General features: G+C 51.1%; 1 protein-coding gene across 1 annotated transcript; it reads right to left on the reverse strand.

The window, feature by feature from the left end:
* Positions 1-891: 891 nt before the first annotated feature.
* Positions 892-23,754, reverse strand: LEMD2 (LEM domain nuclear envelope protein 2). Its single transcript, XM_064284710.1, has 9 exons — positions 22,960-23,754; positions 21,219-21,259; positions 17,711-17,786; positions 10,193-10,269; positions 9,165-9,244; positions 7,318-7,463; positions 6,164-6,265; positions 5,983-6,085; positions 892-2,527 (listed from the first exon to the last, which is right to left on the reverse strand). Exons 1-9 carry the CDS (start codon positions 23,693-23,695, stop codon positions 2,377-2,379), a joined length of 1,512 nt encoding a protein of 503 aa, XP_064140780.1. The 5' UTR covers positions 23,696-23,754; the 3' UTR covers positions 892-2,376.
* Between the last annotated feature and the right edge of the window lie 881 nt (positions 23,755-24,635).

Below are 24,635 nucleotides of genomic sequence, written 5' to 3' on the forward strand. Positions count from 1 at the left end.
AAAACCAGAAAAAGGGAAGCTGGGTTCATTCTTTTCTGGGTTGTGTTCCTGGGTCCTTTGTCAGTTTACCCACCAAGTTTTCAGCTCAGCACCTGTCACCACCCACAGGTGGGGCCCTTTGTGTACAGGCCGCAAAACCCATAGGGCACAGCCGAGGCTGCCTTCTCCCTGGAGTGGCTGAGACCTTGGGGCTCCTGTAAGAGGAAGGCCCAGGCTGGACCTTGGTGCCAATCCCACATGCCAGCAGCTTCCTGACACACCTGCAGGGCAGAGGTGGTGCTGGTGGTCAATAAGATGCCTGCAGCACTCATCCAACCTTGCCCACTCTAAAGTGCCTGTCCTTGCAGGCAAGGGACCTCCATGTGCTGGGGACTGGACCCTGGGGAACCTGGTGGTTTCAGTCCTTTCTGTGTATTATATTCTGTGGTTGCAGGGCTAGATGAAACGAGAAGTTGGCGGCAACATCACCCTCCTGCACCTTAAGGGACACAACAGGACTAGTAGCTGCCCAAAAGCCCCACCCAATCTGTCACCCCTTTGAAGGCTGGGTCCTGGGCACCATGGGGAGCTTCTGGGGCCTCACCAGGAGGCAGAAATGAGGCCACAGGGAAGAGGCGCTGTTGGCCGCCCATCCTAGCACAGTGGCGCCACGGTGTAGGCTCATCACACCATGTTGTAGATGTGGAAACCGAGGCTCCAGTGGTCAAGTAGTTTGCTGGAAGACTCTGCAATGAAGAGGTTGAGCCCCAAAGGTAGGACGCCAGAGCCCTCTCCAGCCTGCTCTCCCAGCTGACCTCTCCGGAGCCAGTGCTTAAGGACTCCACACACTGCCATTCCTTATACGTTGCTTTAGGGGAAAAGGGGAAGAACCACGGACAAGAAACACATCCATTTTTAATAAATAGTTTATTCATCCAGCAGTTTCCACACCGATACTGAAACCTGTTTTGGTGTTTCTTATTCTTCTGGCTGGAGCCTGATTATGAGAACATTTCATCGCCACAGGGCCGACGTTGAGTCCAGCCTTGCCGATCATCCAGACATCAGAGGAAACGAGAGAGTATTGCTAAAATGAGGAAGACCGGAGCTTTATTAAGGAAACCAAAAAATACCAGTAAGACCAGAAAGGAGAGGTTAATGTCTTCTGGAGGCAGCTGTTGCGTCTCCTCGGTTTGCTCCCCCGCTCCTGCCGCAGATGAGAACATACGGAGACGAGGCTCTGCTGGAGAGGTTCTCTCGCACTTAATAAGGTCCCCCGCCGCTTTGTTTCTGGAGAGGGCCGTCTGCGCGGATGCTGGTTGATGTGCCGGTGGGAGGGCCCTAATGAAGGGCTGCGCACCCGCACCGCTCCCGTGCGACCAGCAGGGAGCACCGCTGCAGCCTTTAGCGCCTCGTCCGGGCCCTGGGAGCCGCCAGCAGCGGGAGGTGGGCCCTGTAGTATCTCTTGTGCTGGGGAAGTTGTGGCCGCTGTAAAACAAGCTGGTCTTCGTGCACAGGAAGTGCGAGGTTCTCAGCCCTGGCATGAGGCGTCCGAGGTCTGAGATTCAGCATTCTCGACCTGATGCAATGCCAGTGCCGGCAGGTCTGGCCTAAAATTATGCTGACGATGTTTATGAGAAGCACCATAAAGGGGGCGTGGAGGTGGTGGCTGTGTGGCAGCCTGGGCCCTGTTTGGTTTCAGGCCGGTCCCCACCCCTGGCTCCTCCCAGGAGGCCACACCAGCAGCTCACTCCCAACCTGAGGGCGCTGGGTGTCAGGGCCCAGTGTTTCTATACAGTTCTCCTACACTCAGTTCTAGCATCTTCTCCCTTCAGGACGAAAGGGGCCTGACCCAGCCAGAGGACAGGGTTTCTCCCCTCACCCTAGAACCCCCAGGTAACACCCCATGAAGGCACATAAACCAAGCTGCTCCCCTACCCTCGCTTGCCCTGACCCACTATCCCCGACCCACCTCCCACAGGCACTGCCCGCCTCACAGGCTGTGTGGGCATGCTGGCAGTGGGCGAGCTCCGGCTCACCCAGCCTCACACTTCCTCTGCAGTTTTACAGCTGCTGCTCCTTTATCTTTTCTGTTTGTGACAAACCAACCCTTCTCCCCTTTTCTGCCAGCAAAGCAGGGCAGAGAGGATCGGCCCAATGTGGAGAAGCTGCCTGCCTAGCACTGGCTTCTCCCCTCCGCCCTTAGGGAAAGCCCACATTTTCCTAATGAGCTAGTCTCTGCTGGTCTTTCAGAGAGACCTTTGGAATCCGTGTCCGGAGGAGGGTGAAAAGTCAAGGCGACTGTGAATTCAGCACCGGCAGGTCTGGTGGCCCTCTTGTGCCCTGGAGCGGGCTGTCCCGGGGACAGGCTGACTGGGAACAGGTCCCTGCCTGGGTTTATCGCTCTGAGTCAGAGAAGGAAGAGGGCTTAGTCCATCTCCACACCAGCATATCCTCTCCCGCCACACGATGGGACTCCGTCTGGATCCGGGACTCGTTGGAGGCCAGGAACTCCACGGCTCGGTCCCAGACTCGCTTCATGCGCCGCCTGCAACAATAGAGGCAGGCTCAGAGGCCGGCTCAGCAGGGTGTCACACCCTTAACAGCCCTGCTGGCACCGCAGACAGAGGCAAGCAGGGCTGTGGACGCCCTTTGTACAAGGGGAGAATAAAGCTCCAAGATCCAGCACAGAATTTATTTAGGGGACGGAAAGCTTGTCAGGAACTAAAAGGGCTCCTGCAGAGGAGAGAAGTTTCTTGGGCCAGGGAGAAATGATTCCTCAACCTTCTTGTTTCAAAAGCCTTCAATTAAGGGGACCAGAAACAGGCTAGGTTGTCTGGAGCACCTCCAGGTCCCTAAGCGTGAGGGGCCTTGCTGGGGTTTGCAGGCTCTTGCCCTCACCTGCTAATGGTGCTGGCTGCATTTTAATGCCTCAAGTGGGCTAATTAAAGAGTGACCACTGGGCTGTAGAGTCCAAACTCCACAGCGCTTCAGGGTGGGGATGAGCTAACCATCTTGACCGCAGAGGCCAAGAAGTGGGAGCTGCTCTGCAGAATCAAAGCCACCAGGTAGGGCCCTCCCTGTTGGTCAGTGCTGGGTCTCAGGTCACAAGCCAGAGTTCCTGCTCTGCTGGGTCCCCAGAGCCTTGCATCCCCTTGGACATGTCCCCCCTTTAAGACTAGACAGGATGACTGCACAGCAGTCAGGGAGGGTCGCCTTGATGTCTCCCCTTTATGAGCCTCTGTGTCATGTAGGCCCCAGCCTTTCCTCAGCCTTGCAGACCACATCCCCACAACCCCATGGGTGGGAAGAGTGTGGACCTGAGTACACGTGGGAGCAGGAGGGTTCAACAGGGAAGGCAAAATGGCGGCCGTGCCCCTGAGCCAGGAGCAGAGCGGGGTGGAGGGGCTTTCTTCCCCTGGCTCAGGCCTGTCACCAACCAAACCCCATGGCCTACCTAGCAGCCCCCACTTGGCTGGTGTGACCAAGGCCACACACTCCCTGGGGACTGAGCTCCAAGGACAACCACCTGCAGGGAGGTCCCCGAGGAGGCAGCCAGTGTGGTGTGGGGGCCACCAGGCTCCTCACCCCAGCCCCTTCTTCCCAGGCTGCCCATTAACAGGTAATGAACAAGCCGCCCCAAGCCAGCTGCTCTCATCAGCTCCCCTGCTTTTCCCAGGAAACAAGCTCTTTGAATCTCTTTCAAATCTCTCACAAACAGGGCTTCATCTGCAGATCCGAGCGTACCCAGGCAGGGCCAGCAACGTAGTTGATGTATCTTTAAGTGTTGTGTCGAGAGCTTGGCATAGCCAGGCTGGGTGGCTTGGGAGATGAATCAAGAGGCTGAGGGCTGAGCAGGTTGGCACCAGGAACAGCACACGAGCCTCCTGGGGTTCACCGACAGGGAGGGGCCAGACCCTTGCACAGCCACCCCTGCCTGCGGAGCCATACAGCCCTCGCTGCCTGTGCTAACACGCAGGAGCCGGGAGGGAGGGCAAGGTGACTCAGGCCCGCAGATAAGCTGCAACGCCATTTCACATTCTTTTTTAAGTGAGTGTATATGTCGGATATAATTTAAGCCCAAATAATAATGGCTACCTTCTGATGTGTGCTAAAGTGCTAGGCACTGAGGCCACCTCCCCAACACTCCCTGTCCCCCCTTCTCTCAGGACTTGTCACTACCTAATATTACACATTTTCTCTATGCATTTTGTCATCTGTCTCTCTTAGAACAAATGTTCCAGCAGGGCAGGGATTTTTGCTTGTTCCCTTTCCCACTGTCTCCCCATGGCCCAGTACAGTGTCTGGTATACAGTAGGTACTCAACAAACATTTACTGAGTAAACAAATGGATGAATGAAAGCATTACAGTCTCCCTTCACAGCTGTCTAAAAGGAGTGGTATTACTGCTGTTACATGGATGAGGGGACTGCAGCTCAGAGAGGCTGAGCGAGTTGCCTGTGGTCACACAGCAACCGAGAGGCAGGGCCAGGAGGTGGCTAGGCGTTTGTGTACACTGGGGCTGGAGGGCTGTGTGAACATCTCATGCTGGGGATCAACAGCAAACACTTCTCAGAGCAAGCCCAACCCCACACCACTGTCAGCCTGCACTCTCTAAGCTTCCTGCCGGCCACCTCTCTGGGCCTGGGGTGGGTACGAAAGCTACTGGGTATCTTCATACTTAAAATGGGCCCTTAAACGTCTTACTCTTCCAAATCCTCTTGGGTTGCACAGAAATGGGTGGAGGTGACAGTAGAGCCTGGTGGTGGGAGCAGGGAAATGATGCCAGCATGGGACTCTGAGCAAGTTCCTTAACCTCCCCAGGCCTCACTCTCCTCATCCGTGAAATGGGGCCACTCCCAGTTCTCACCTCACAGGGCCAGGGTGAGGATCCAGTGAGTTTGGACCTGTGGAGCGCTCAGAGCAGTGCTCAGCTCACAGTGAGTGCTCAGCGTCATCTACCATGGCCCCCAGCAAAGTCTACCGTGAAGGAACCAGTCTGAGCCGACAATACTGTGGGCCCTGCCTGCTGCCGACTGGGACTTTGTTCCCCACCCCACCTCCAACCCCAGTTTGGTTAGGAGTCCACCCCAGTGCCAACTCCACCATTCCTAACCCATGTGCAAGGCGTCCCTGGAGCTGTGCATGGCCACGGCCTGCCACCCACCTCTACACAGCCATGTGCCCTGGAACCGGACCCATTCACCACTGTGAAACTCTGCTTTCTATTTATGTGTGTGTGTGGTTGTGTGTGTGTGGGTGGATGTGTGGGGGTGTGTGCGTGCGCACCCGTGCGTGCTGCACCAGAAAGATGAGTTTCTGATTATGGATTAGGGTTAAAAAAGTCTGAAGGATAATCCCCTCTCTACTGCCATTGATTGATTCACAAATAGACAAGTATCCGATTATGGTCAACGCAGCCTCAAAGAGAGTGTCACCAGAGGCTTCTGGGAATGTTTTCTCTTGCTCAGAAGAAAGAACAGAAGTCCACTTCTCCCCTGCTGGCTATGGCAAGACAGACACTGCTGTAGCTGCTGTTGGCTACTACTTTGTGACTACCAGGGACTCTAGCCTTCCAGCATCTGGGGAGGGGGGACAGGACCACGAGAATCACAGAGGATAAAGCCAGAGACCTGACTGATCTGTGCCTGGGGCCTAACTATTCTGGACTTCTGCTTGTGTGACTCCATGAGATCCTTTTCTGCTTGAGCCAGCTGGGGCAAGGAGGCTCTGTTACTTGTAGCCCAAAGCATCCCAGCGGATACAAACTAACAGACTGACCACTCTGCCCACTGGAACTATGATTTCATCCATCTTGTCTGGCTCACTCTGCCATGAAGAGCCAAGTGTGCTCTGAAGGAGCAGCAGGCTGTGAACAGTGCCCCCACTTGTGACTCTGGGGGCTGATGCCCGATGCAAGGCTTTGGGAATCCTTCCGTGGAGCTCAGCAGGGTCAGTCTCCCCTCGCCCGTCCCCAGCAGCCCCAGTGATGGGAGGACTCACCGGCTCTGAGGAGGAATCAGGGTGTCTCGCACGTGCAGGATGCCCACGTAGGGGTAGCGCTCCATGTCCTGCTCCCAGTCCACATAATGGTCCTGGACCACATCTGCAGGAAGGAGGACGCTGTTTAGACAAGGACCCACGCTGCCAGGCGTCAGCAGCCCTTTCACCAGGGGGCACGCACCGATAATCTTCTTCACCATCTCATACATGGCCTGTTCCTCCTCTTCCAACTTCCGCCACCGATATTTCAGGAGAATCAGGAGTCCCCATAAGAAAGCCAAGCCTGAGAGGGAAGAGAACACCATCAATCTATCGTCTCTTCTTCGGTCGTTCAGACACTCAGGGGCCTTCACTCTGGGCATGTCAGTGTGCGGGAGGCTGTGAGTGACCACCCCCCCCCCACCAAGTGTGTTCTGAGTATGTGTGAGGCACAGGGTTGGCGTGCAGGAAAAAAGATGCAGACACACACAGGGAGGACGCGGTATTAAGTGATTATTTTCCTCCACCGGCTGTCACCACAGAGGCGTCTCCAGCCATCCGGATCTTGGCTCCGCCCTGCCGCATTCTGGGGCTTTCATCTCCCTCGTGCGCCAGAACTCTGTGTTTCATACATATACAGATGTGAGGCCCTCTGTATTTGGAGATGCTGCTGCTGATAATGATCTCTGTGCTCGATGGGAGGGTGAGGGGCCGTATACACGTCGAGGTGGCCTGTAATTTCTAATTCCTGCCCTCTCTGGAGAGCTGGTGGTTTCTGCAACTTGGCCTTTCGCCTTCAGAGACACCCTGAGGTCTCTGCTCAAAGGCTGGCCTGATGTCAGGAGACAAGACGGTGCTCTCCTTTTCAGCTCGGCACTCTGGGTCCTTCCTGCTTTCATCAGGCTAGCTGTAGCTCCCCAGGAGATGTTTATGTTGTATGGGGAGTAAAATTAGGCCAAGCCCCCGCACTGTGCCTCGTCCTGGGCCTGGGCCTTACATACCGCCAGATCCCAGCAGAGTGAGCTGCTGGAAGGGATGATGCCTGGCCCAGCCCCAGTCCAGCCCCCTCTTGGGGAAGCTGAAGGTCCCCTGCCCTGAATCAAGGACATTTTCTAGTTATCCTCAAGCCTGCCACCAATCGCCAAAGGTAAAGACAATCCAGGGCAGAGGCTGACTTGTTCATCTCCTCTGTTTTATTAGACAGACCTCAGGTTCACTAGAAAGAAATCAACTCTCTGGGCCTGGGATTTCTATAACTCATCACTCATGCCTCCGGGTGTCGCTGAGCAGGGCTCCTGGCAGAGGGGGGGTGCCGTGTGCAGCAGAGGAGGGCTGCAGAGGGAGGCGGAGATTTACCCCAGAAGAAGATAAGCACGTGGGTGACAGCAGTGAGCAAGGCGCGGCTCAGGCGACAGCCAACACCCATGCGGGGGCGGGCAGACTCCAGGCAGACCACTTTGTCCACGGTTGTCACCAATTCCGACGGGTCTTCCCCTTTCAACCTGAAACCAGAACACAGGGTTCTAAACATGTTCAAAATCTCTGAGAAGCTGCAGCATAAGCCCTGCTTTAAACAGGAGGCGGCGAAGGAAGGAGGGGCTTCGAGGCCTCTGTGCTTATAAAATAGGCTTAGTATCTCGGCTGCACTCTTTCCAGAAATTTCCCACGTTGGCTACTTAGAAAGAATAAAGCTTTAAAGACGGCAGCAGCCTTGAACCCCTGCCGCTAAAGTGACGTCCCCCTCTGTCGGGTCTTTGACAGCCCCTCTCAGCGTGCAGAAGATTAAACCGTAAATTGGATTCCCACCTCCCGGCACAGAGAAATGGAAATGTTTACGGAATCACTGGCTCTGCAATTGCATGGCAGAGCTGAAAGACAGAACTAGGGAGGCTGCGCCTTCCCTCCGTGACAAGGAGGTATACAAGCTGTTTAAGTGAAAAGACTGGGGGCACCCGTGGAGCTGGCGAGGAGTGGAAACTGCCAGACTCTCCATGGCCAGCCCCCCGCCACAGTGCCGCCACCCTGGCCCCCCATGAGGAGGTGCCAGGACACACGGGGATGAGAACGCAGGCACCTTCTTCCAGCGAGGTGACCTGGGGCGGCAATTACCCACCTCTGGAAGCTGCACCCTGGTATGGCTGGTGTCTGAAGTGTCCCAGTTTCTAACAACCCACTTTAGCAGTGGTCATCTGAGCTGGGCTCAGCCTCCACCCAGACTGCCTTCATGAATATGAAAAGGCAGGTGTCATCGTTCTTCCGACCACGTCAGCAGCTTCAGTGAGCACGGCGCAAGGGAAAATCCGTATCCCCCCACCCAGCGCCTTTTCGAACACCCAGGAAAATCGCTCAGCCGTTCAGAGCAGCTTTCTTTTTTTTAAGCCAATGAATTTTAACTGTGCCATGCATCCAGTTATCAAGCTTTAGGTTGAGCTGCCCGAAGGGCTTCTACTGGCTGCACCGCTCATGGAATTAGTAATTTGGGTAGATTGGAGAGGAAGAGAACAAACCCCCAGGGCGTGTTTTCATGTCAGATGCTGCGGCCTGAACAGGGGTCCTGACACACCTTGGGAAATGGAAGGGGATCCATGATGACTCCTTTCCCAGTAGGAGGGCTACTGGGTGTCCTGCCTGCGAGCTGGGGCCCCCCACCCCTGTGCTGAGCAGCCAGATGAGGCCTTTCAGGAAGGTGAAGGGCTCGCTATCTCGGCTAACAGTGCTCGCCAGTGACAAAAATGAGGCAGAACTGCCTGGTCAGAACGAAATCCGGTATTTCCTTCTGCAATTTTCACACTGAGCAAAACCAACACAGACAGTCACTTCATCTACAAATGAAAACTAGCACTGGAGGTGAGGACGTGCAGAAAAATGCCTCCTCCGGCAAACCATGCAGGGCTGGTGAATTATAAGGCCCCGATAGAGTTACTTGACACAGGATTTAGGTAAGACACCAGGCGTACATCCTAACACCTGGATTTTGTGTGTCTCATCTTCAAACTACTCCACAGGCTGCATTTGAACGCTGCTTCCTTCCTTGGCCAGGTGGCTTCAAATCTAGCCACAGCGACTGGGCCGGGAGACCCGCCCTCTAGCTTCAGACCTGAGATACTGTCCGTGGAGCATGAAAATCAGCAGACAGCTGAAAAGCAGGCTGCACGCACGTGCTCGCCACTGTCCGCCACCTCATGATGCCCGTCTGCACTCACCAGATGCCCACATCCTTGTTACTGCTCAGGATCCAGGTCAGCGCGGCTTCAAACTTGGTCACAGTGCTGCCGGTCACATTCTGTGGGAGGGGTCAGGAGAAGATCAGTCCTGCATCTGGGTGGAGCGGCTGGAACAACGTTACTTGGCTGCTGGATTAAGGTGTGATTAAGGTGTCCCTCTTCCGTGTCCTCAGCAGGCCCGAAGCCCCATTCCGCTAAATGTACAGCAAACTGGCAGGAAGGAAGTCGGGGGCTGACGAAAGCCAAGGAAGAGGCTGTAACTGGGGGAGGTGATGTGCACAGGAAAACAGAGCAGGTCGGAGGTGGCCAGAAGAATATAATTTTCTCGAGGATTAAAGCGTTAGACAGAGAGCTGGCAGGTCGTCTTGGGACAAAATGAAAAAGAGCACTGGGGCGGGGGCAAGGGGGCTCAGCCATTATCAGCTGCATGCCCTTGGGCAAGTCCCTTCCTCTCTCTCGGCTTCAGTTTCCTCATCTGTGAAATGAACACTGAACCAGATGACCCCTAAGGTCTCTGCCAGCTCCAAACTTCTGTAAGTCTACCATCCTGAGGCCATGAGAAAAAATCAAAAGGACCCTGAGCAGTGTGCAGACACCGTAAGGGCAGACAGAGGACCAGGTTAAGTGTGTATTCTTAAAGCTGCAAGAAGGTGAGAAAAATGAAGCGAAGCAGGAGCAAGAGACAAGTGGGGCAACTTCAAGGAACAGGCAGCCGGCAGGGACACCATCAGCTGGTTAAGGATCGGCAGTGAGCTCACCGCCTGCACACATCAGGCCTGGCTCTGGGTCACAGTGTGCCTTCGTCTCAGTCACTCCCGTGGCCGCCTTAGCTTAAGGTAGCTGACCACTCAACTACATTAAAAAAAAAAAAAAAAAAGAAAGCCAAAAAGCAAACACAAAAAGGAAGAGGAGGGAAAACAAAAAATAAAAAACAACACAGGGCTAGAAAGATCAATATAAAAGCACTGGGACCTCCTAGGAGCAGACAAACACTGCAGCCTACTTACTGCTATGTATTCCCGGGCTTCCAGAACAGGGATGCATTTGCTTTTTAGCTTCTCTGGATTTCCACACTCAAAATTACCTAGGAGAGGGGGAAAAAAAACCCACACACACATTCAAACACAAAGAGGTGAAAAAAAAATTTACTCTGAAATGGACTCAAAATGCAGCAAGAATCAAGCCATCAGCTCTACTAAGGAGCATGTGGTCCGGCGGCTCCCTAGCTTCTGTGGGGCATCTTCCCTCTGCAGCAAGATCAAAAGCCACTTAGCTTGGATCAATTCCAGATCATTAAAACCTGACCTGCAAAGCAGTGCTGCCATTTGCATTCGATGACTAAAAACCTGCCCAATACCCAGGTCTGTTTGCAATTGATCCCTAAAAGAATCAGACAGCCAGCTTTGGAAGGTACGGGAATGGCACTATAAATAAACACAGCCTGGAAAAAAGAATGGCAGGGTGGCTGTGGTGATGCAGGGATTATGACTGTGACACAGGCAGGTGATCTGGAATCCCGGCCCATCGTTTTGGAGGGTCCTGGGGGAGGCTGTCTAAAATGGCTCCCATGAAGGAAGGAAGGAAGGAAGGAAGGGGGTGTCTGTATCTGGGAGCTTCCCTCTTAGTCCTGCCCAGCCTTCCAGGCCCAGCCCACAGGCCACCTCCTCTGAGAAGACCCCAGCCCATGCGGGCCTCTCCTTCAGCCAAAATGCTCCAGCCTTAGTGACCAGCCACAGCCCTCGGCTCTCGATCACACACTGTGGTTCACCAGCCGGGTACTGTTTCCCGGGAGTCAACTAGACCCTTGGAGAGCATGGACGGCACACACGGCATCCTAACGCTAACACGTGGCCTGACTGGCCTTGACCTGGCGCAAGCTGAAAGGTTTTGGATGGTCAGTCTGTGTGTGTGTGTGCTGGGGAGGGAGTAGCTGAAGTAATACTAAAAAATCTTGAGAATGAACTGACTCCCCCTCCGCCCATGCTCAAATCTTCCTACTTCAAAGTTGGCCTTGACCCTCTGGGTTCCTGAGACCCAGCTGGTCTTCCCCGACCTCCAGCTCCTGCCCTGCCCTCGTTAGGCTGGCCCAGACCACCAAGAAGCCCCCTAATTGGTTTCCTCTCCCCTTTCCAATCTACATGTTGTCAACAAACCTTTAAAATAACTACTTAAATGACACTCTGCCACTCAGGGTGCTGCCACATTCACCTTCCTGCCACATGGCTCCCATCACATCACTACCTGCAGGATCAGCCCTGGGATGCCCTGCACCCGTGACCTTCCCTGGGACGTCCAACTGATCTTTCCAAACTTACTTTCCTCTTCCCTTCCTTCCCTGATGAAGCCAGCTGCTTCCCAGCCTTGACCCTAGGATTTCTTTTGGCCCCTGCCATACCCCCGTCACACACATGACCAATCCTACCTGGTCATCAGGGCCTGGCTTAGAGGCCACCTCCCCCATATGCTTTCTGACTGCTCCAGCTAAAAGACATTGTGCCAACTACAGTGATACCACTTCACCCACTTGAATGGTTGTTATAAAAAGACAAAACAAAATGGAAAATAACAAGTGTTGGTGACGTCGTGGAGAAACTGGAACCCTCATCCACTGCCGGTGGGGAAGTCAAATGGTGCAGCTGCTATGGAGAACAGTCAGGTGGCTCCTCAAAAAGTCAAACGTAAAACCACCACACAACCCAGCAGTTTCATTTCTAGGTATACACCCAAAAGAACAGAAAGCAGGAACGTAAACAAAAACCTATACACCCGTGTTCACTGCAGCACTGTTCACAACAGCCAAAGAGTGGAAGCAATCTAAATGACCATCAACAGAAGAATGAATAAACAAAATGTGGTACATATATACAATGGAATATTATTTAGCCATAAGAGAAATGAAGTTCTGATACATGTTACGACAGGGATGAACCCCAAAAACATGCTGAGTGAAATAAGTCAAACACAAAAAGACAAATATTGTATGATCCCGCTTACATTGAGGTATCTGCAACTGCAAATAATAACAGCAATTGCAAAGAGAGAGAAGGTAGATGAGAGGTTTCCAGAGGCTAAGGAGAAGGGAGAATGGGGAGTTACTGCTTGAGGTGATGAAAAGGTTCTGGATAGTGGTGATGGCTGTGTAACACTGTGAATACAATCAGTGTTACTGAATCGTATGCTTAAAAAATGGTTAAATATATATTACACCTACTTTACCACACACATTCATACAAAAGAGATGATTCCAAACCCTGCTCTGTTGGTGTGCATGGGGCTGCTAACATAAGCACTAACCTCTTCAGCACTGGCTCATACCCGGGCACCAGCTGAGCAAGGCTAGGAACGGAAGAAACTGATGTTGTCATGCACTGATTACGACTCTTTAATCCTACAGAAGTCAATACATGAGGTGCCAAAATCCAGGCTATCTTTGTAACATTTGATTTTTGGGAGCCTTTTTTTAGAGTGAGACTTCACATTTGTCCCTGCTATGGATTGAATTGTGTCCCCCAAAATATGTGTTGTAAATCCTAACCTCTATGCCTGTGGTTATAATCCCATTTGGGAATGGGTTGTCTTTGTTAAGTTAATGAACAGGATTAGTGTAGGGTGTTATCTTGAGTCAACTGCCTTTGAGATATAAAAGAGATTAAACAAGCAAGCTAGGAAGCAGAGATGGGGGCAGAGAGATGCCAAGCTACATGGAGACTGCCCAGGAGCAGAAGCTCAAAGAGACAAGGTTCTTCCTCCAGAGATGACAGAGCCTTACCCTAGAGCCAGCACCCTGAACTCGGATTTCGAGCTCGGCTGCTAACCAAAAGGTTGGCAGTTTGAATCTACCAACCGCTCCTTGGAAACCCTATGGGCAGTTCTACTCTGTCCTATAGGGTTGCTATGAGTCGGAATTGACTCAACGGCAATGGGTAAACTGTGAGAAAATAGATTTGTTTGGTAAAGCCATCCCTTTGTGGTATTTCTGTTATAGCAGTGCTAGATGACTAAAACAGAATTTGGTACTGGAAGAGTGGGGTTCTTCTCTAACAGATACCTACAATGGGGAAGTGGTTTTGGAATCGGGTAATGGGAAGAGGCTGGAAGACATTTAAAGTGCCTAACAGTAAAAGCCTACATTGTCCTGAAGACATACCTGGTAGAATTATGAACATCAGAGGCAATTCTGGTGAGGGCTCAGAAGAGAGTGAGGAGAGCTATAGAAAAAGTCTGTTGTCTCAGTGAATACACATGGCGCCAGCAACAGAATGTAGCTAGAAACGTGGATGTTAAACTTGCTTCTGGTGAGGCTTTAGAAGAAAATGATGAATATATGACTGGACAATGGAGGAAGGACGATGGTTTTTATGCTGTGGCGAAGAACTTGTCTGAAATATGTGCAAATGTTTGGTGGAAGGTAGAACTTGTAAGTGAGGAACTTGGCTATCTGGTTGAGGGGATTTCTAAGCAAGATCTTAACAGGGTCCCGTGGTTTCTCCTTGCCGCTTATAGTAAAATGCGAGAGGAAAGAGATGGCCTTAAAAATGGACTGTACAAAATGAACACAAAACTTAAAAGATCTGGAAAATTCTGTTGTATAAACTAAGGACACATGTCCTAGATTGTTCACCAAGGATGTGGCTACAGAATCTTTTGTTAAAGAGATTACGCCTGTGACTGACAGATCTAACCAGATACCACAGCAGAAAACCCACCAGCTTGGACTGAAGGGGACAGAGAAAGAACAAAAGGAAAGAACGCTGTCTGACTCTTGGAATTCTACAGGCAGGAAACAAGCCAAAGGGAGCTACATTCATTGTCTTCCAAGAAAAAGAAAAGGTCCATCCCTGGAGCAATTCAGAGATCAGCAGAACAGCTGAAGGTGTACAGAAAGCAGCACTGACTTGATTTCAAAGGATGGAACCGTGGCCTGCTAGGTTTAAAAAGGTGGGGTCACCGCCCCCTAGGTTTCAAAAAGACAGATCTTCACCAACTCAGTTCTGGAGTGTGGGGCTGCTGTTTACTAGTGCCAGGGGGATGAGGCCACTCAGATGGACTAGGAGAATGGGGCCACCCAAAGCTGAGGGAGCAGAGCTGCCAATCCCAGTGGGCTTAGAAGGCAGCACTGAAGCCCAGGGCCCAGGGGCTGCCACCCAGAATCCAGAGGGTGTGGCCAACACCCAGAGTCTGGAGGGCAGGCCATTGCCCAGATGGTCCCAAAAGAACAGAGAGTTATTTTCAAGGCTTAAGAGCTAATGTAAATTGTTCTGCTGGGTTTTGGACTTGCTTGGTGCTCATTATCCCTTCTTTCCCTCCCTTTTCTCCCATTTGTAATGGAAATGTCTACCCTGTGCCTGTTCCACCATTGTACTTTGGAAGCAGATAATTTGTATTCTAGATTTCACAGGTTCACAGATTTAGAGGAATTTTGTTCCAAGAGGGAATATGCCTAAAGTTTCACCCATATTTTATTTACATGATTCAGAAGAGATTTTGGACTTGGAGTGGATTTAAGACTTTTGGGATGACGTAACGCGGTAAATGTATTTTGTATGTGCCAAGGTCATGAATTTTGGGGGACCAAAAGGTGGCATGTTATGGACTGAATCGTGTTTCCCAAAAATACAAATTGTAAATCCTAATTTCTATGCCTGTGGTTGTAATACCATTTGGGAATGGGTTGTCTTTGTTATGTTAATGAGGCAGGATGAGCACAGGGTTGTAAGAACATAGATATAGCTAATAATAAGCTAATAAGAACAATTCTTTCATGTATTTAGCACTAATTATGTGCTTGGAGGAGCCCTGGTGGCACAGTGGTTAAGCGTTCGGCTGCTAACGGAAAGGTCGGCAATTCAAATCTACCAGATGCTCCTTGGAAACCCTACGGGGCAGTTCTACTGTGTCTTATAGGGTTGCTATGAGTCAGAACTGACTTGACAGCAATAGGTTTTTATGTTCTTAGAACTTTACTTGCATTAATATGCTTAGAACATACGCACTGCCGTCGAGTCAGTTCAGACTCACAGCCACCCTGTAGGACAAAGCAGAACTGCCCCATAGGGTTTCCACAGCTATAAATCTTTACAGAAGCAGGCTGCCACATCTTTCTTCTGCAGCTGAGTGCTTTTAACCACTGCACCACCAGGGCTCCTTGCTTAGAACACAGTCAGGGCTAAATATATGAATATTGTTATTGTTATTATTATTAGCTATATATTCCACGATTTAGCTCATGTGAAATTTAATAAATTTATTTTCTCTGAAAGTTGTTTATTACGTTGAAAAACCTGATATAAATGTGGGTTTACCTTGTTCACTACATGTAGAGACTTTTACTTGGACACTTCTGATTGACACTCTTTAGATACTGCAAGTCATTCATTAAATGTGCTATCTTACTTACAGATAAATAAACTGTGGAATATTTTGTTAAATAAAATTGCTCTATGTATTAAAAAAAATGTCTGCAAGACACAGAGCATTTCTGAAATGACAGACAAGGGTTCTTTTCGAAAAAGGGCCCAGGGTTTGAGCTGCAGTGGCTGCTGACTTTCTATGATACTCTTGTATGCTTCAAATGTTTCACTATGTGCATACATTACTGTTTCAATTTAAATACAGGGAATTTAGATACAGGGTTGCTATGAGTCAGAATCGACTCAACAGGTTTGGTTTTTTATGCTAGTTACTATGAAAAAAAAGAAAGAAAATAATGAAAGGCATGGTGGTCAGTCCTGACACTTCTGGCCTCTCAGTTCTCATCCAGTCGCATCTGCATGACCCACCTGTGATCAGGGAGGTGGGAGTCTGCCTCTTCTACTAGACCACAAGCAGCCTGTGGGAAGGACATTTGCTGAGCCATCTCGTATCCTCCACAGGTAGGCACAGTGCCCTGCCCACAGCTGATTCCTGGCCTAGGGAGGAGTGTGGCTTAGAGGAGGGCTCATGCCCACCCTGGGCCTGTCTCAGTGTGGCCCGGTACCTCAGGCTGCCCCTGCCAGGCTGGTCAGAGGGCAGCAGGTCCCAGGGTCCTTGATGGCATAAGCCAGGTGGGATGAGGAGAAATGTCTACTGGGACCCACAGTTTAGAGCAGAGCTTCTCAAACTTTAGGGTGCCCAAGAATTCCCCGGGGATCTTATTAAAATGTAGCTTCCCATTCCATAGGCTTGGGGTGAGACCCAAGAGTCTGCATTTCCAGTAAGCTCCCAAGTGATGCTGATGCTGCTGGTCCTTGGACCACACTCTCAGTAAGAAAGGTTTGGAACACCCTCTCAGGCCAGAACTTAAATCTCAAGCAGACAGAGAAATACCCACAATGACTGTGATGCTGTGATGCCTCTCCTCCGCAGCACTCATGGATGCTCCCTGACCATCTACAGTCTCCCAAAAGTCAGGAGGGAGGCGATGGCAGAAGAAGTCCCCACAAAAACCAATGCTGGGGACTCAAGGTTTACCTGACCTTGCCTTACCAATAACAACCTTAAACAGAGGCTGGCCCTGGAAACCCAAGGCCGGACCTACAGCCCCGCAGGAAACATCCAATAATACTTAACAACTGTCTGGTTCTCATGCCAAGTATATCCAACATGGGGCCCAGGCCCTGCATATTCACCTGTGCCACCGGCAAGTGCTTCTGAGAGCCTCCTAGATGCAGGTGTGGAAGAGACACAACAATGCGGTGACAAAATGAAATCGCAGGGGACCCTTCAGGATGGGCACATTCTCAGGGTGTATTTTATGGAAAGGGTCTGAGAATGTGCTCCTCTAGAGCACAGCATTTGATTTGATTTTATAAAGACAAAAGAACCTAAGATCACTGGTTCTACTTGCCAGACGGGGAATACAAGGCCTTGAGAGGATCAGGGACTTGTCTGCGATCCCACAACCAGATGAATGAGATTAGGACGAGAAGCCAGGGAAGCCCAGGGCAATATGGCCCTGTGGGTTAACACCAATATAACCCTCCCATGTGGACACTGGCCTGGGCAGTGTCCCCTCTGCCCTGTGCTCAGGCCAATAACCCAGTCCCTACGTGATACCAGGGCCCTGGCAGGCTAGACAGGCCTGAGTGTGCCCTCCCCACCATGCAGGCTGCCTGCCACCTCCCCAGGGCTTTCCACCTGACTTGGCCAATTGTCTGGTTCAAGGAGGCACTCCAGGTCTGAGGACACAGACTTGAGAAGGCATGGCCTTTTCTAATGCCTGCATGGGAGCCCCAAAGCATTAGCTGGTAGGCATCCCAAAGAAGTGGGCGCATCTGCTGAAAGGCCTGTGCACATGCCAATCCCCCAGGGCTCTTAATGAGGACGCAAAAGCCAGATGTGTTTAGCCAAATGCAAGGCTTTAAAAAAAAAAAAAAAAGACGTATCTGAAGGGGAAAGCAGAGAAGGTGAGATTCGGTTTCTGGGCATGTCTTTGGGGAGACAACCACGGAGAGTCTCAGCCACCTGCCAGCCAGCCTCAGCCTCACTGACGTAGGGCAGCAGCTCTTAGCCCACTCAGAGTCCTGGGCCTCAGGCAATCTACTCACCAGCTTGGATGGCCAGGAAGTTGTACAGCTCATGCAGCAGATCCAACAAGGCTGCCTTCTGCTTGGCCTGACAGAACTGAAAAGGCACAGGACAACCAGTCAGCAAGGGCGTGGTGGGGTGTCTGTCTGTTTTGTGAGTCAGTTTTGTATCTCCAGCCACACTGTCAAGTACTAGGAAGCAAGAACACCTCATACTTTTAAAAAATAGAAACAAAGTTTTCAAAGTGCTGGGCTCAGGCAGACCTGAAAGCAGACACAAAACTAAGGGTCTGCCAGCTGGAAGGCTCCCTGGCCTCTGCCCCACAGCACCTCTTAGAATAAAAGGCCATCAAGTGGGGTCGAGGAGCAGATGCCATGTGGTTGTGTGGGGACCCAGCTTCCTGGGACGGGAAGCAAACGCTGTTGGAGCTTGCCAAACTTGGAGGGTACAGGGCAGAGTGTCATGAAGAATCTACAGAAGAATACTGGTCAAAAGGGGGAAAAATGCAGAACAGAATTTCAAATTCTCATGGATTCCAGATTTCCTGGAGCCATGAAGGTTGGATGAACCCCTGAAACTACTGCCTTGAGATAATACTTTAAACCAAAAATATCCCCTGAACTCTTCTTAGAACCAAACAAGTTTTAAGTACTAAAAAATGTCTGCCTTAGAGCATTACGCTCTTTTAAGAACTACCTACATGGGATCAAACTGACAACAGCAACTCGAAAGATTAGACAGGAACCTTAGGGCACTGTGAGTTTACGTTAATGGGGGAGGAACAACTCAGAAAAAGAGAGTGAGAATGGCTGCACAACTTGAAGAATGTAATCAGTGTCACTTAGTGGTATACGTGGGAACTACTGAATTGGTGTGTATGTTTTGCTATGTATATTCTCTACAACAACAAAATAAGTAAAATTAGAAAAAGAAAGTTTGCTCTTTGTTGAAAGTGGACAGTGCTGCAGGTGCTGTACTGAGTGGTTTACAAATGAATTTGCATGGAACCCTCACCGCAATCCTTACTGCACCCCAATCTCTCAGATGAGCACCCTGAGGCTTAGAGGCCTTAGGTAAGCCACCCATTAGTAGTGCAGCCAGAGTCAACAGTCCAACCAGAGACTGCAAGCCCACCCCACACACAGCTGGGACTCCACTGGAGTCACTGGGAGAAAGCCTGGACTGGAAGTTGAGGGCCTGGGTGTGCTAAGCTGGGTCCGCAGACAGGTAAGGATGCAAAGACCCTTTCCTTCTGGGTCTCACTTGTCACCCTCATCTCAAAAGGGAGGGACTTGGCTCCTAACAGTCTGAGGCCAAGCTTTGTCCCCTCGTGTTGCCAAAAGACCCAAGGGCCTTTATAGGGTACACTGTAACGTCATCAAGATTTACATACATAACTATAAAATAAACATTCAGAAACAACTCCCATGTCTAATAGTATAGTTAGATACCCAAGCTACTTTTTAGAGAAGTGTTAATGATATGTGAAATGTTGATACCAAATGTTAGGTGTAACTGAAAATGCATTGAGATCCCAGTTCTATAAACATCCATAAGCAGAAAAATAAGATGGGAAGGAAATGCCCTCAACATGTTGTGATTTTTCTTTCCTTTGTCACATTTTTCAAATTTTCTACAATAAATATCTACTACTGTCACAACCAGAAAAAAGGAGTAACAACTAATACTGCTGCAAACCTGTCAACATTTAGGCAAAGCAGGGCTGACACCAGCTACAGGCAACAGGAGGGCAGAAGGTCCCATACAACTGAGCCAGCCTGATGGAGACAACGCACCCACCCCCAGCCTGTCCCCATTCTTTGGCAGCACAAAGGCAGAAACAAAAACACCAAGTATCACAGAGTCTTTAGCACTGACCCAAAAAAGAACACACATCTGGAAACTCCATGACCATCTGGGTTCTGGGTGTGCCTGGAGCCAGAGAAAGATGAGACTTTCAGGAAGGACCTCACTAAAGTAAAGAAACGCCTCTAGACCTGCCCACTCATGTTCACCTCCACAATGGCTGGGGTCACCCTATGGAATCAATCACAGCTCAACAAAGGCTATAGTAATATGGCCCAGATCCTGCCTTTCGATGCTCTGACATGGGTTTGAGGGTTCACTCGTCCATGAAGTTCCTCGACTATCGGGCACCTAAAGCCCATCGGTTAAGCCTGGATCCTCAAGCACATCTTTGGCAAGTCCCTGGACTGTGCCTGCCAGGGCTCTGTCCTTAGGGCTGTGACTCCGGATGTCCAGCTCAGAGGAAGGCCAGGGAGAACATCTGTCATTTGGTAGGAGTCGGATACACTGAGAGACACGAAAGACCAGAAAAAAGAACCAGGGCTCCTTTTCTAATTAAAAGACAAGCAAAATTAACACCGCCAGAGAAGTCTTGGATAAAAATGATTTTTTCCCTTTGTTTTTCTTTTCAGCTGTCAAAATTCTAGTTTCGTCTTCAGCTGCCACTTCCTCTAATCACCAACTGAGGTTTTTATGACGAAGGGCAGATTAAATTTATCATGAATCTGTTTCTACAAAACAATTGGGAAGCAAAGATATCTGGAGGATGAATGCAACCAATGAACGAGATATAAAACACCCCCAAATATGACACACCAGAAGCCAAGGAGAAATAAAGCCAGCTGGCTGCACCAAGATGCCCCTGCATTAATTTGGGGATGCGAGCCATCGCAAGGGGCCCACAGTGACCTCAGGCTGGTTCTTTCCCAGCCTCCAGGCTGCCATGGATGTGAACTGAGGGCTTGGGGAGGCCTGGCATTGTGCACTTAATAATTAGACTACTAAGTCATGCCCTCTGGCAGCACAAAACGCCTCCTGGTAGAATTTATGACCTGAAAATTTATTGCCTCGTATCTTTCCCAGACGATCACTGTGTACCCAGCATCCCATCTCCCTGCTAATTCATCTTTCATGACTCATAAATGGATGGGGCTGCTGGCCTTCCCCAAATATTATTTGTAGGGAACGTTAGCACTTCGTTAAACAAACCTAAACATAGGCAAAGAGGACTAATTCCACTTAAGGTGTGTTTAAAACAACCCCCCTGTGATGTTTCAAATCAGAACAGCATTTTCAGAGCCAAAGATGTACTACCTGGCTCCAGAGAGGAGAATGTGGAATTGAGAACCTGGTAGTGATGCTTAAAAACTGTCAGCCCTTCCTCCTGAAGCCAGTTTGAGAGGTCCTTCAACAACCACCTATCATATCCCTCTGGATCGACTTAGGCAGAAGATCAGTCTCTGCTGCTGCGACTGATGGGGCAGCTCTTCTAACAAGCCCAGGGTTGGATCTTGGGAGCTCAATCCTCTGTATTTCAAGTACTCCTTCACTGCCGCGATTGAGTCTGACACAAACATCACAGAACACGATGTGATTTGGGTACATTACAGGAAGCACTTCCTGAGAATGAGCCTATTATGATCTTTTCTGGGGAAGTTTACCTCCTGTTGGAGATTAACATCCTTGAGAGAAATAAAAAAAGGTAGAGAAAGTCAAACTCACCTCATCTGTTTTGCTCTCACAGTCCACTGGCAATAACTTCACTGAGACCAAGAAAAGAAACACAGGAAATTAAAAATGTGGGTTGAGTCAAGGAATAAAAAATAGACCCCTCTCAAAACTTAGGGGAAGTCAAACATTAATGACACAAGGGTAGGGACTGGAAAGATGGCATCTAAAGTGTACACTTTAAAAATGCAGGCAGCAAAATTTAAGGGTTTTTCAGTTCTGGATTAGGAATTTGAATATCTGGGTCCTAATCCCAATTGAAAATTACTAGTTATGGGACCTTGGGCGACTCACTCAACCACTCTGAACTTGTTTCTTCATCCGTAAAAGGGGCCAATAAAGCTTTCCTTGCTTAACTCAAGGAGCGAGGCTCAAGCCAGACAATATACATGACAGTTCTCTAGGCTGCAAAAAATTACATGTTAAACAGGGATTAACACCATCACGGGAAGGGAACTGCAGAGGAATCCCAGTAAATATCCAAGAGCTGTTGGCTTAAAGACTCTCAACAGTGAGTACAACGGTGATATCGTTTGCTATCATCAGTGTAGTTACATTGCTAGTACAATACTATTGACAGCAAACGGCCTGAGTTCCCCTGAACTTCTCCAGCAGGTTGATAAACTAGTCATGTGGTTGATAAACTGCTTTGAGTAAAGAATTACTTAGGTGTCTGCACAAGTCTGTGAACCTGTTACCCCCAGACTTGTTCATACACCCCAACATCCATCTGCCACAACAGCTGAAACAATTTAACTTTTTGCTGTATTTCAGCTGTTAGGCTGGAAGGATGTGGCCTTGGCTGGAGACTGGGAACAGTCAGTGTTAATCACTGAATTGCTCACATGCTCTGCAGAGAATATTAAAAGTTGGTGAAGTACAGTATCACTTTATACCTAAATTTACAAGGAAACGCTCTCAATGTTATTTTCTGCTAAAGGCCGGAATTAACCCAGAGGCAAATTTCTCTTTTAGAGAGGAAACACACAAATCCTCAGCCAAACAAGAGGCACACTTCTCATTTGCATGTCTAATCATGGCACTGAGTGGGGACAGAAGCATGGCTGGGGGATATCCTTGAATCACAGGACGCTTTTAACACATGCTGTAAGAGTGCTGCAGACAATAATACTTCCAATTTATATCAGTTTAAACTCTTTAAAAGATTATTCCACACCTGTCTCCTACGAAGGGCTATTGACAAATGAGGCCTGGTGGTTTAAAGAAGTTGAGTGAGTGGCCTTTTTTGTGCTACAAAACTGGGAACCAGATCCCATCTGTGAGGGGTGAAATTTGGGGTCCCTTCAAGTAGGCACTAATGTGTGAGTGAGCAAGAGACCAAAAGGAAAGAGACTTAAAAAAGGATGGAGATGGAACTGTTAGGGGGGTGTGGCTTTCTCTCCAAGATGGAAAACTAGCCGTTAGGGTAAAGTGCCTACTAATGAAGAATGCTCCCAGCACGTAGTTGAAAGGAAGATTGATTAGAAGGGAGGTTAGGGCAGAAATCTAGAGTAGAGGGAAGTGCAGGCAGAAATTACTGCAGATGCGGGAACCTCGGCCCTCTCCTCCCACAGCTGGAGTAAGAAAAGTGAGGGTCAGGAGGTGAGGAGGTGCCAGGATGGCCGGTGGCAGCTGGCAGGGCCGGAGAGTAGGCGGCCTGGCGCCGGGAGGAACGGTGGTCGTTCAGACAAACACGTGTCCCCAGGGCCCTCCCGTGTGCCGGCCCGGGACGTACTGTTGTCCTCCGCCTCCTGCGGTGCCGAGGGCTTGCCCATCTTCACCCAGAGGATGCCCAGGAAGACGAGCAGCAGCCCCAGGCTGGCCCAAAGCAGAAGCCTGGACAGGCAGCGCTCCAGTCGTCGCCCCATCTCGGGCCGGGCCCGCGCCGAGCCCGCAGGAACCGCTCGCGTCGCCCGCAGGCCCGGGCGCGGGTCGGGTCCGAAGGGGGCGGCGGGCAGCCGCGCCGAGACCGGGGGCGCGGGCCACCAGCGGCGGACCCCGAGGCCTGGGCCCGGCGCAGCCCTGTTGGGCAGCCTGGCATCCTCGTCCTCCTCGGAACTGCCCCGGGCCGAGGCGCGGCGCCTTAGCGGCGCGGGGCGGGCGGGGTAGGCGAGGCCGCGGCTTCCGGACCAGGGAAACGTGGAGGCCCCGAGATCGCCGTAGGCCCCAGAGATCGTGTAGGCCGAGCCCGAGGCGGGCGAGGAGAGCCAGGGCTCCGTCCGCGGAGCAGACGCAGAGGGCCGGGCACGCAGCGGCGCCTCCTCGCGCAGCCAGGCCTCCTCCCGCAGGCACTCCTCGCCCCGCGGCCGGGCCTCCCCCCTCAGCCGCTCCTCGCCGCGCTGCCGGGCCTCGCCCCGCAGGCGGCGCAGCTTGTTGCGGTATACGTCGCGGGTGGTGTCGGTGATGGGTCCTGGCTGGAAGCCCAGGGCCTGCAGCTCCCGCCGCAGCTCCACGTCCGACAGGCCGGCCATGACTAGAATGCCGCCCCGCGCTCGCCCCTGGCGCTCACCGCACCCGGAACTGCTCCAGCCGACGGCCGCGGCGGAGCGGGCGGGGCCCCGCGCCATGATGGGAAGGTCAGGTGGCCGCCATGTTGGGAAGGTCGAAGCTGGCCATGATGAGAAGGTCCAAGGCGGTTTCCGGGACCCGCCATGTTGGGGAGGTCGGAAAGGATTTCCACGCCTCCCCCCGCCCTACTCTTGCTCCTCCCTCTGCCGCGTCTGGAACCCCCCCCCCCACGCGCTGTTTTTTGCTGATTTCCCTGGCCACTAGCGCGATCCCCGGCGCGTGGTAGGCACTCAGTAAAGTGTCAATTTAATGGATGAATTACTTAATGGTGAAAGACAAGCCACTGGTAAGAGTGGGGTGACGGGATCATTCTCCTCCGTCTCTGTGCTTGGGCACCGATGTGTGATCCCTTCTGCACCCAGGAAAGTGCTTTGTTTGGTTCATGGAGTAGACCCCAGGCATGATCCGAGGCTCTGTCCCAACTTTGAGGTGCAGCCGCCCGGCATTGAGCATCAAGTGGGTGTTGGCCCTGCACAAGGATAGACACTGTCTCTCAAGGAGCCCCAGCCTGGAGGAGTACTGTGCATCCATACACACAAGGTGGAGGCAGAAGGGCCAACTGCCTTTGGGCTCCAGTGGGCTGTTAAGTCCTCTCGAAGGAAGCCGTGTGGCTGGACAGTGGGCTTTTCGTCAGGATAAATGGGTAGGGGAAGACCCCTGAGTCACACATCCTGTTGCCGTCACTCCTGTTTTAGGATGTGCAGTCACATCCAATGAACTTTTCTAGTTTGTTTCCAGTAAACCTCACAGGGTTGTTGGGAGGATTAGAAGAAGTAATTTGTGTAAGGTGCTTAGACCGGTGCCAAGCACATGCTCATAACTGCTTATACTTAACCTATGTCT

The sequence above is a fragment of the Loxodonta africana genome, chromosome 1 (genome assembly GCF_030014295.1).
Source record: "Loxodonta africana isolate mLoxAfr1 chromosome 1, mLoxAfr1.hap2, whole genome shotgun sequence".
NCBI lineage: Eukaryota > Metazoa > Chordata > Mammalia > Proboscidea > Elephantidae > Loxodonta > Loxodonta africana.

Coding starts and splice junctions, on each gene's coding strand:
- LEMD2 (XM_064284710.1), bottom strand. CDS start 23,695: ATGGCCGGCCTGTCGGACGTGGAGCTGCGGCGGGAGCTGCAGGCCCTG. Junction 7,464..9,164: donor AACAAGGATGTGGGCATCTG/GTGAGTGCAGAC, acceptor TTCTGGTTTCAG/GTTGAAAGGGGAAGACCCGT. Junction 6,086..6,163: donor GATGGTGAAGAAGATTATCG/GTGCGTGCCCCC, acceptor TCCTTCCTGCAG/ATGTGGTCCAGGACCATTAT.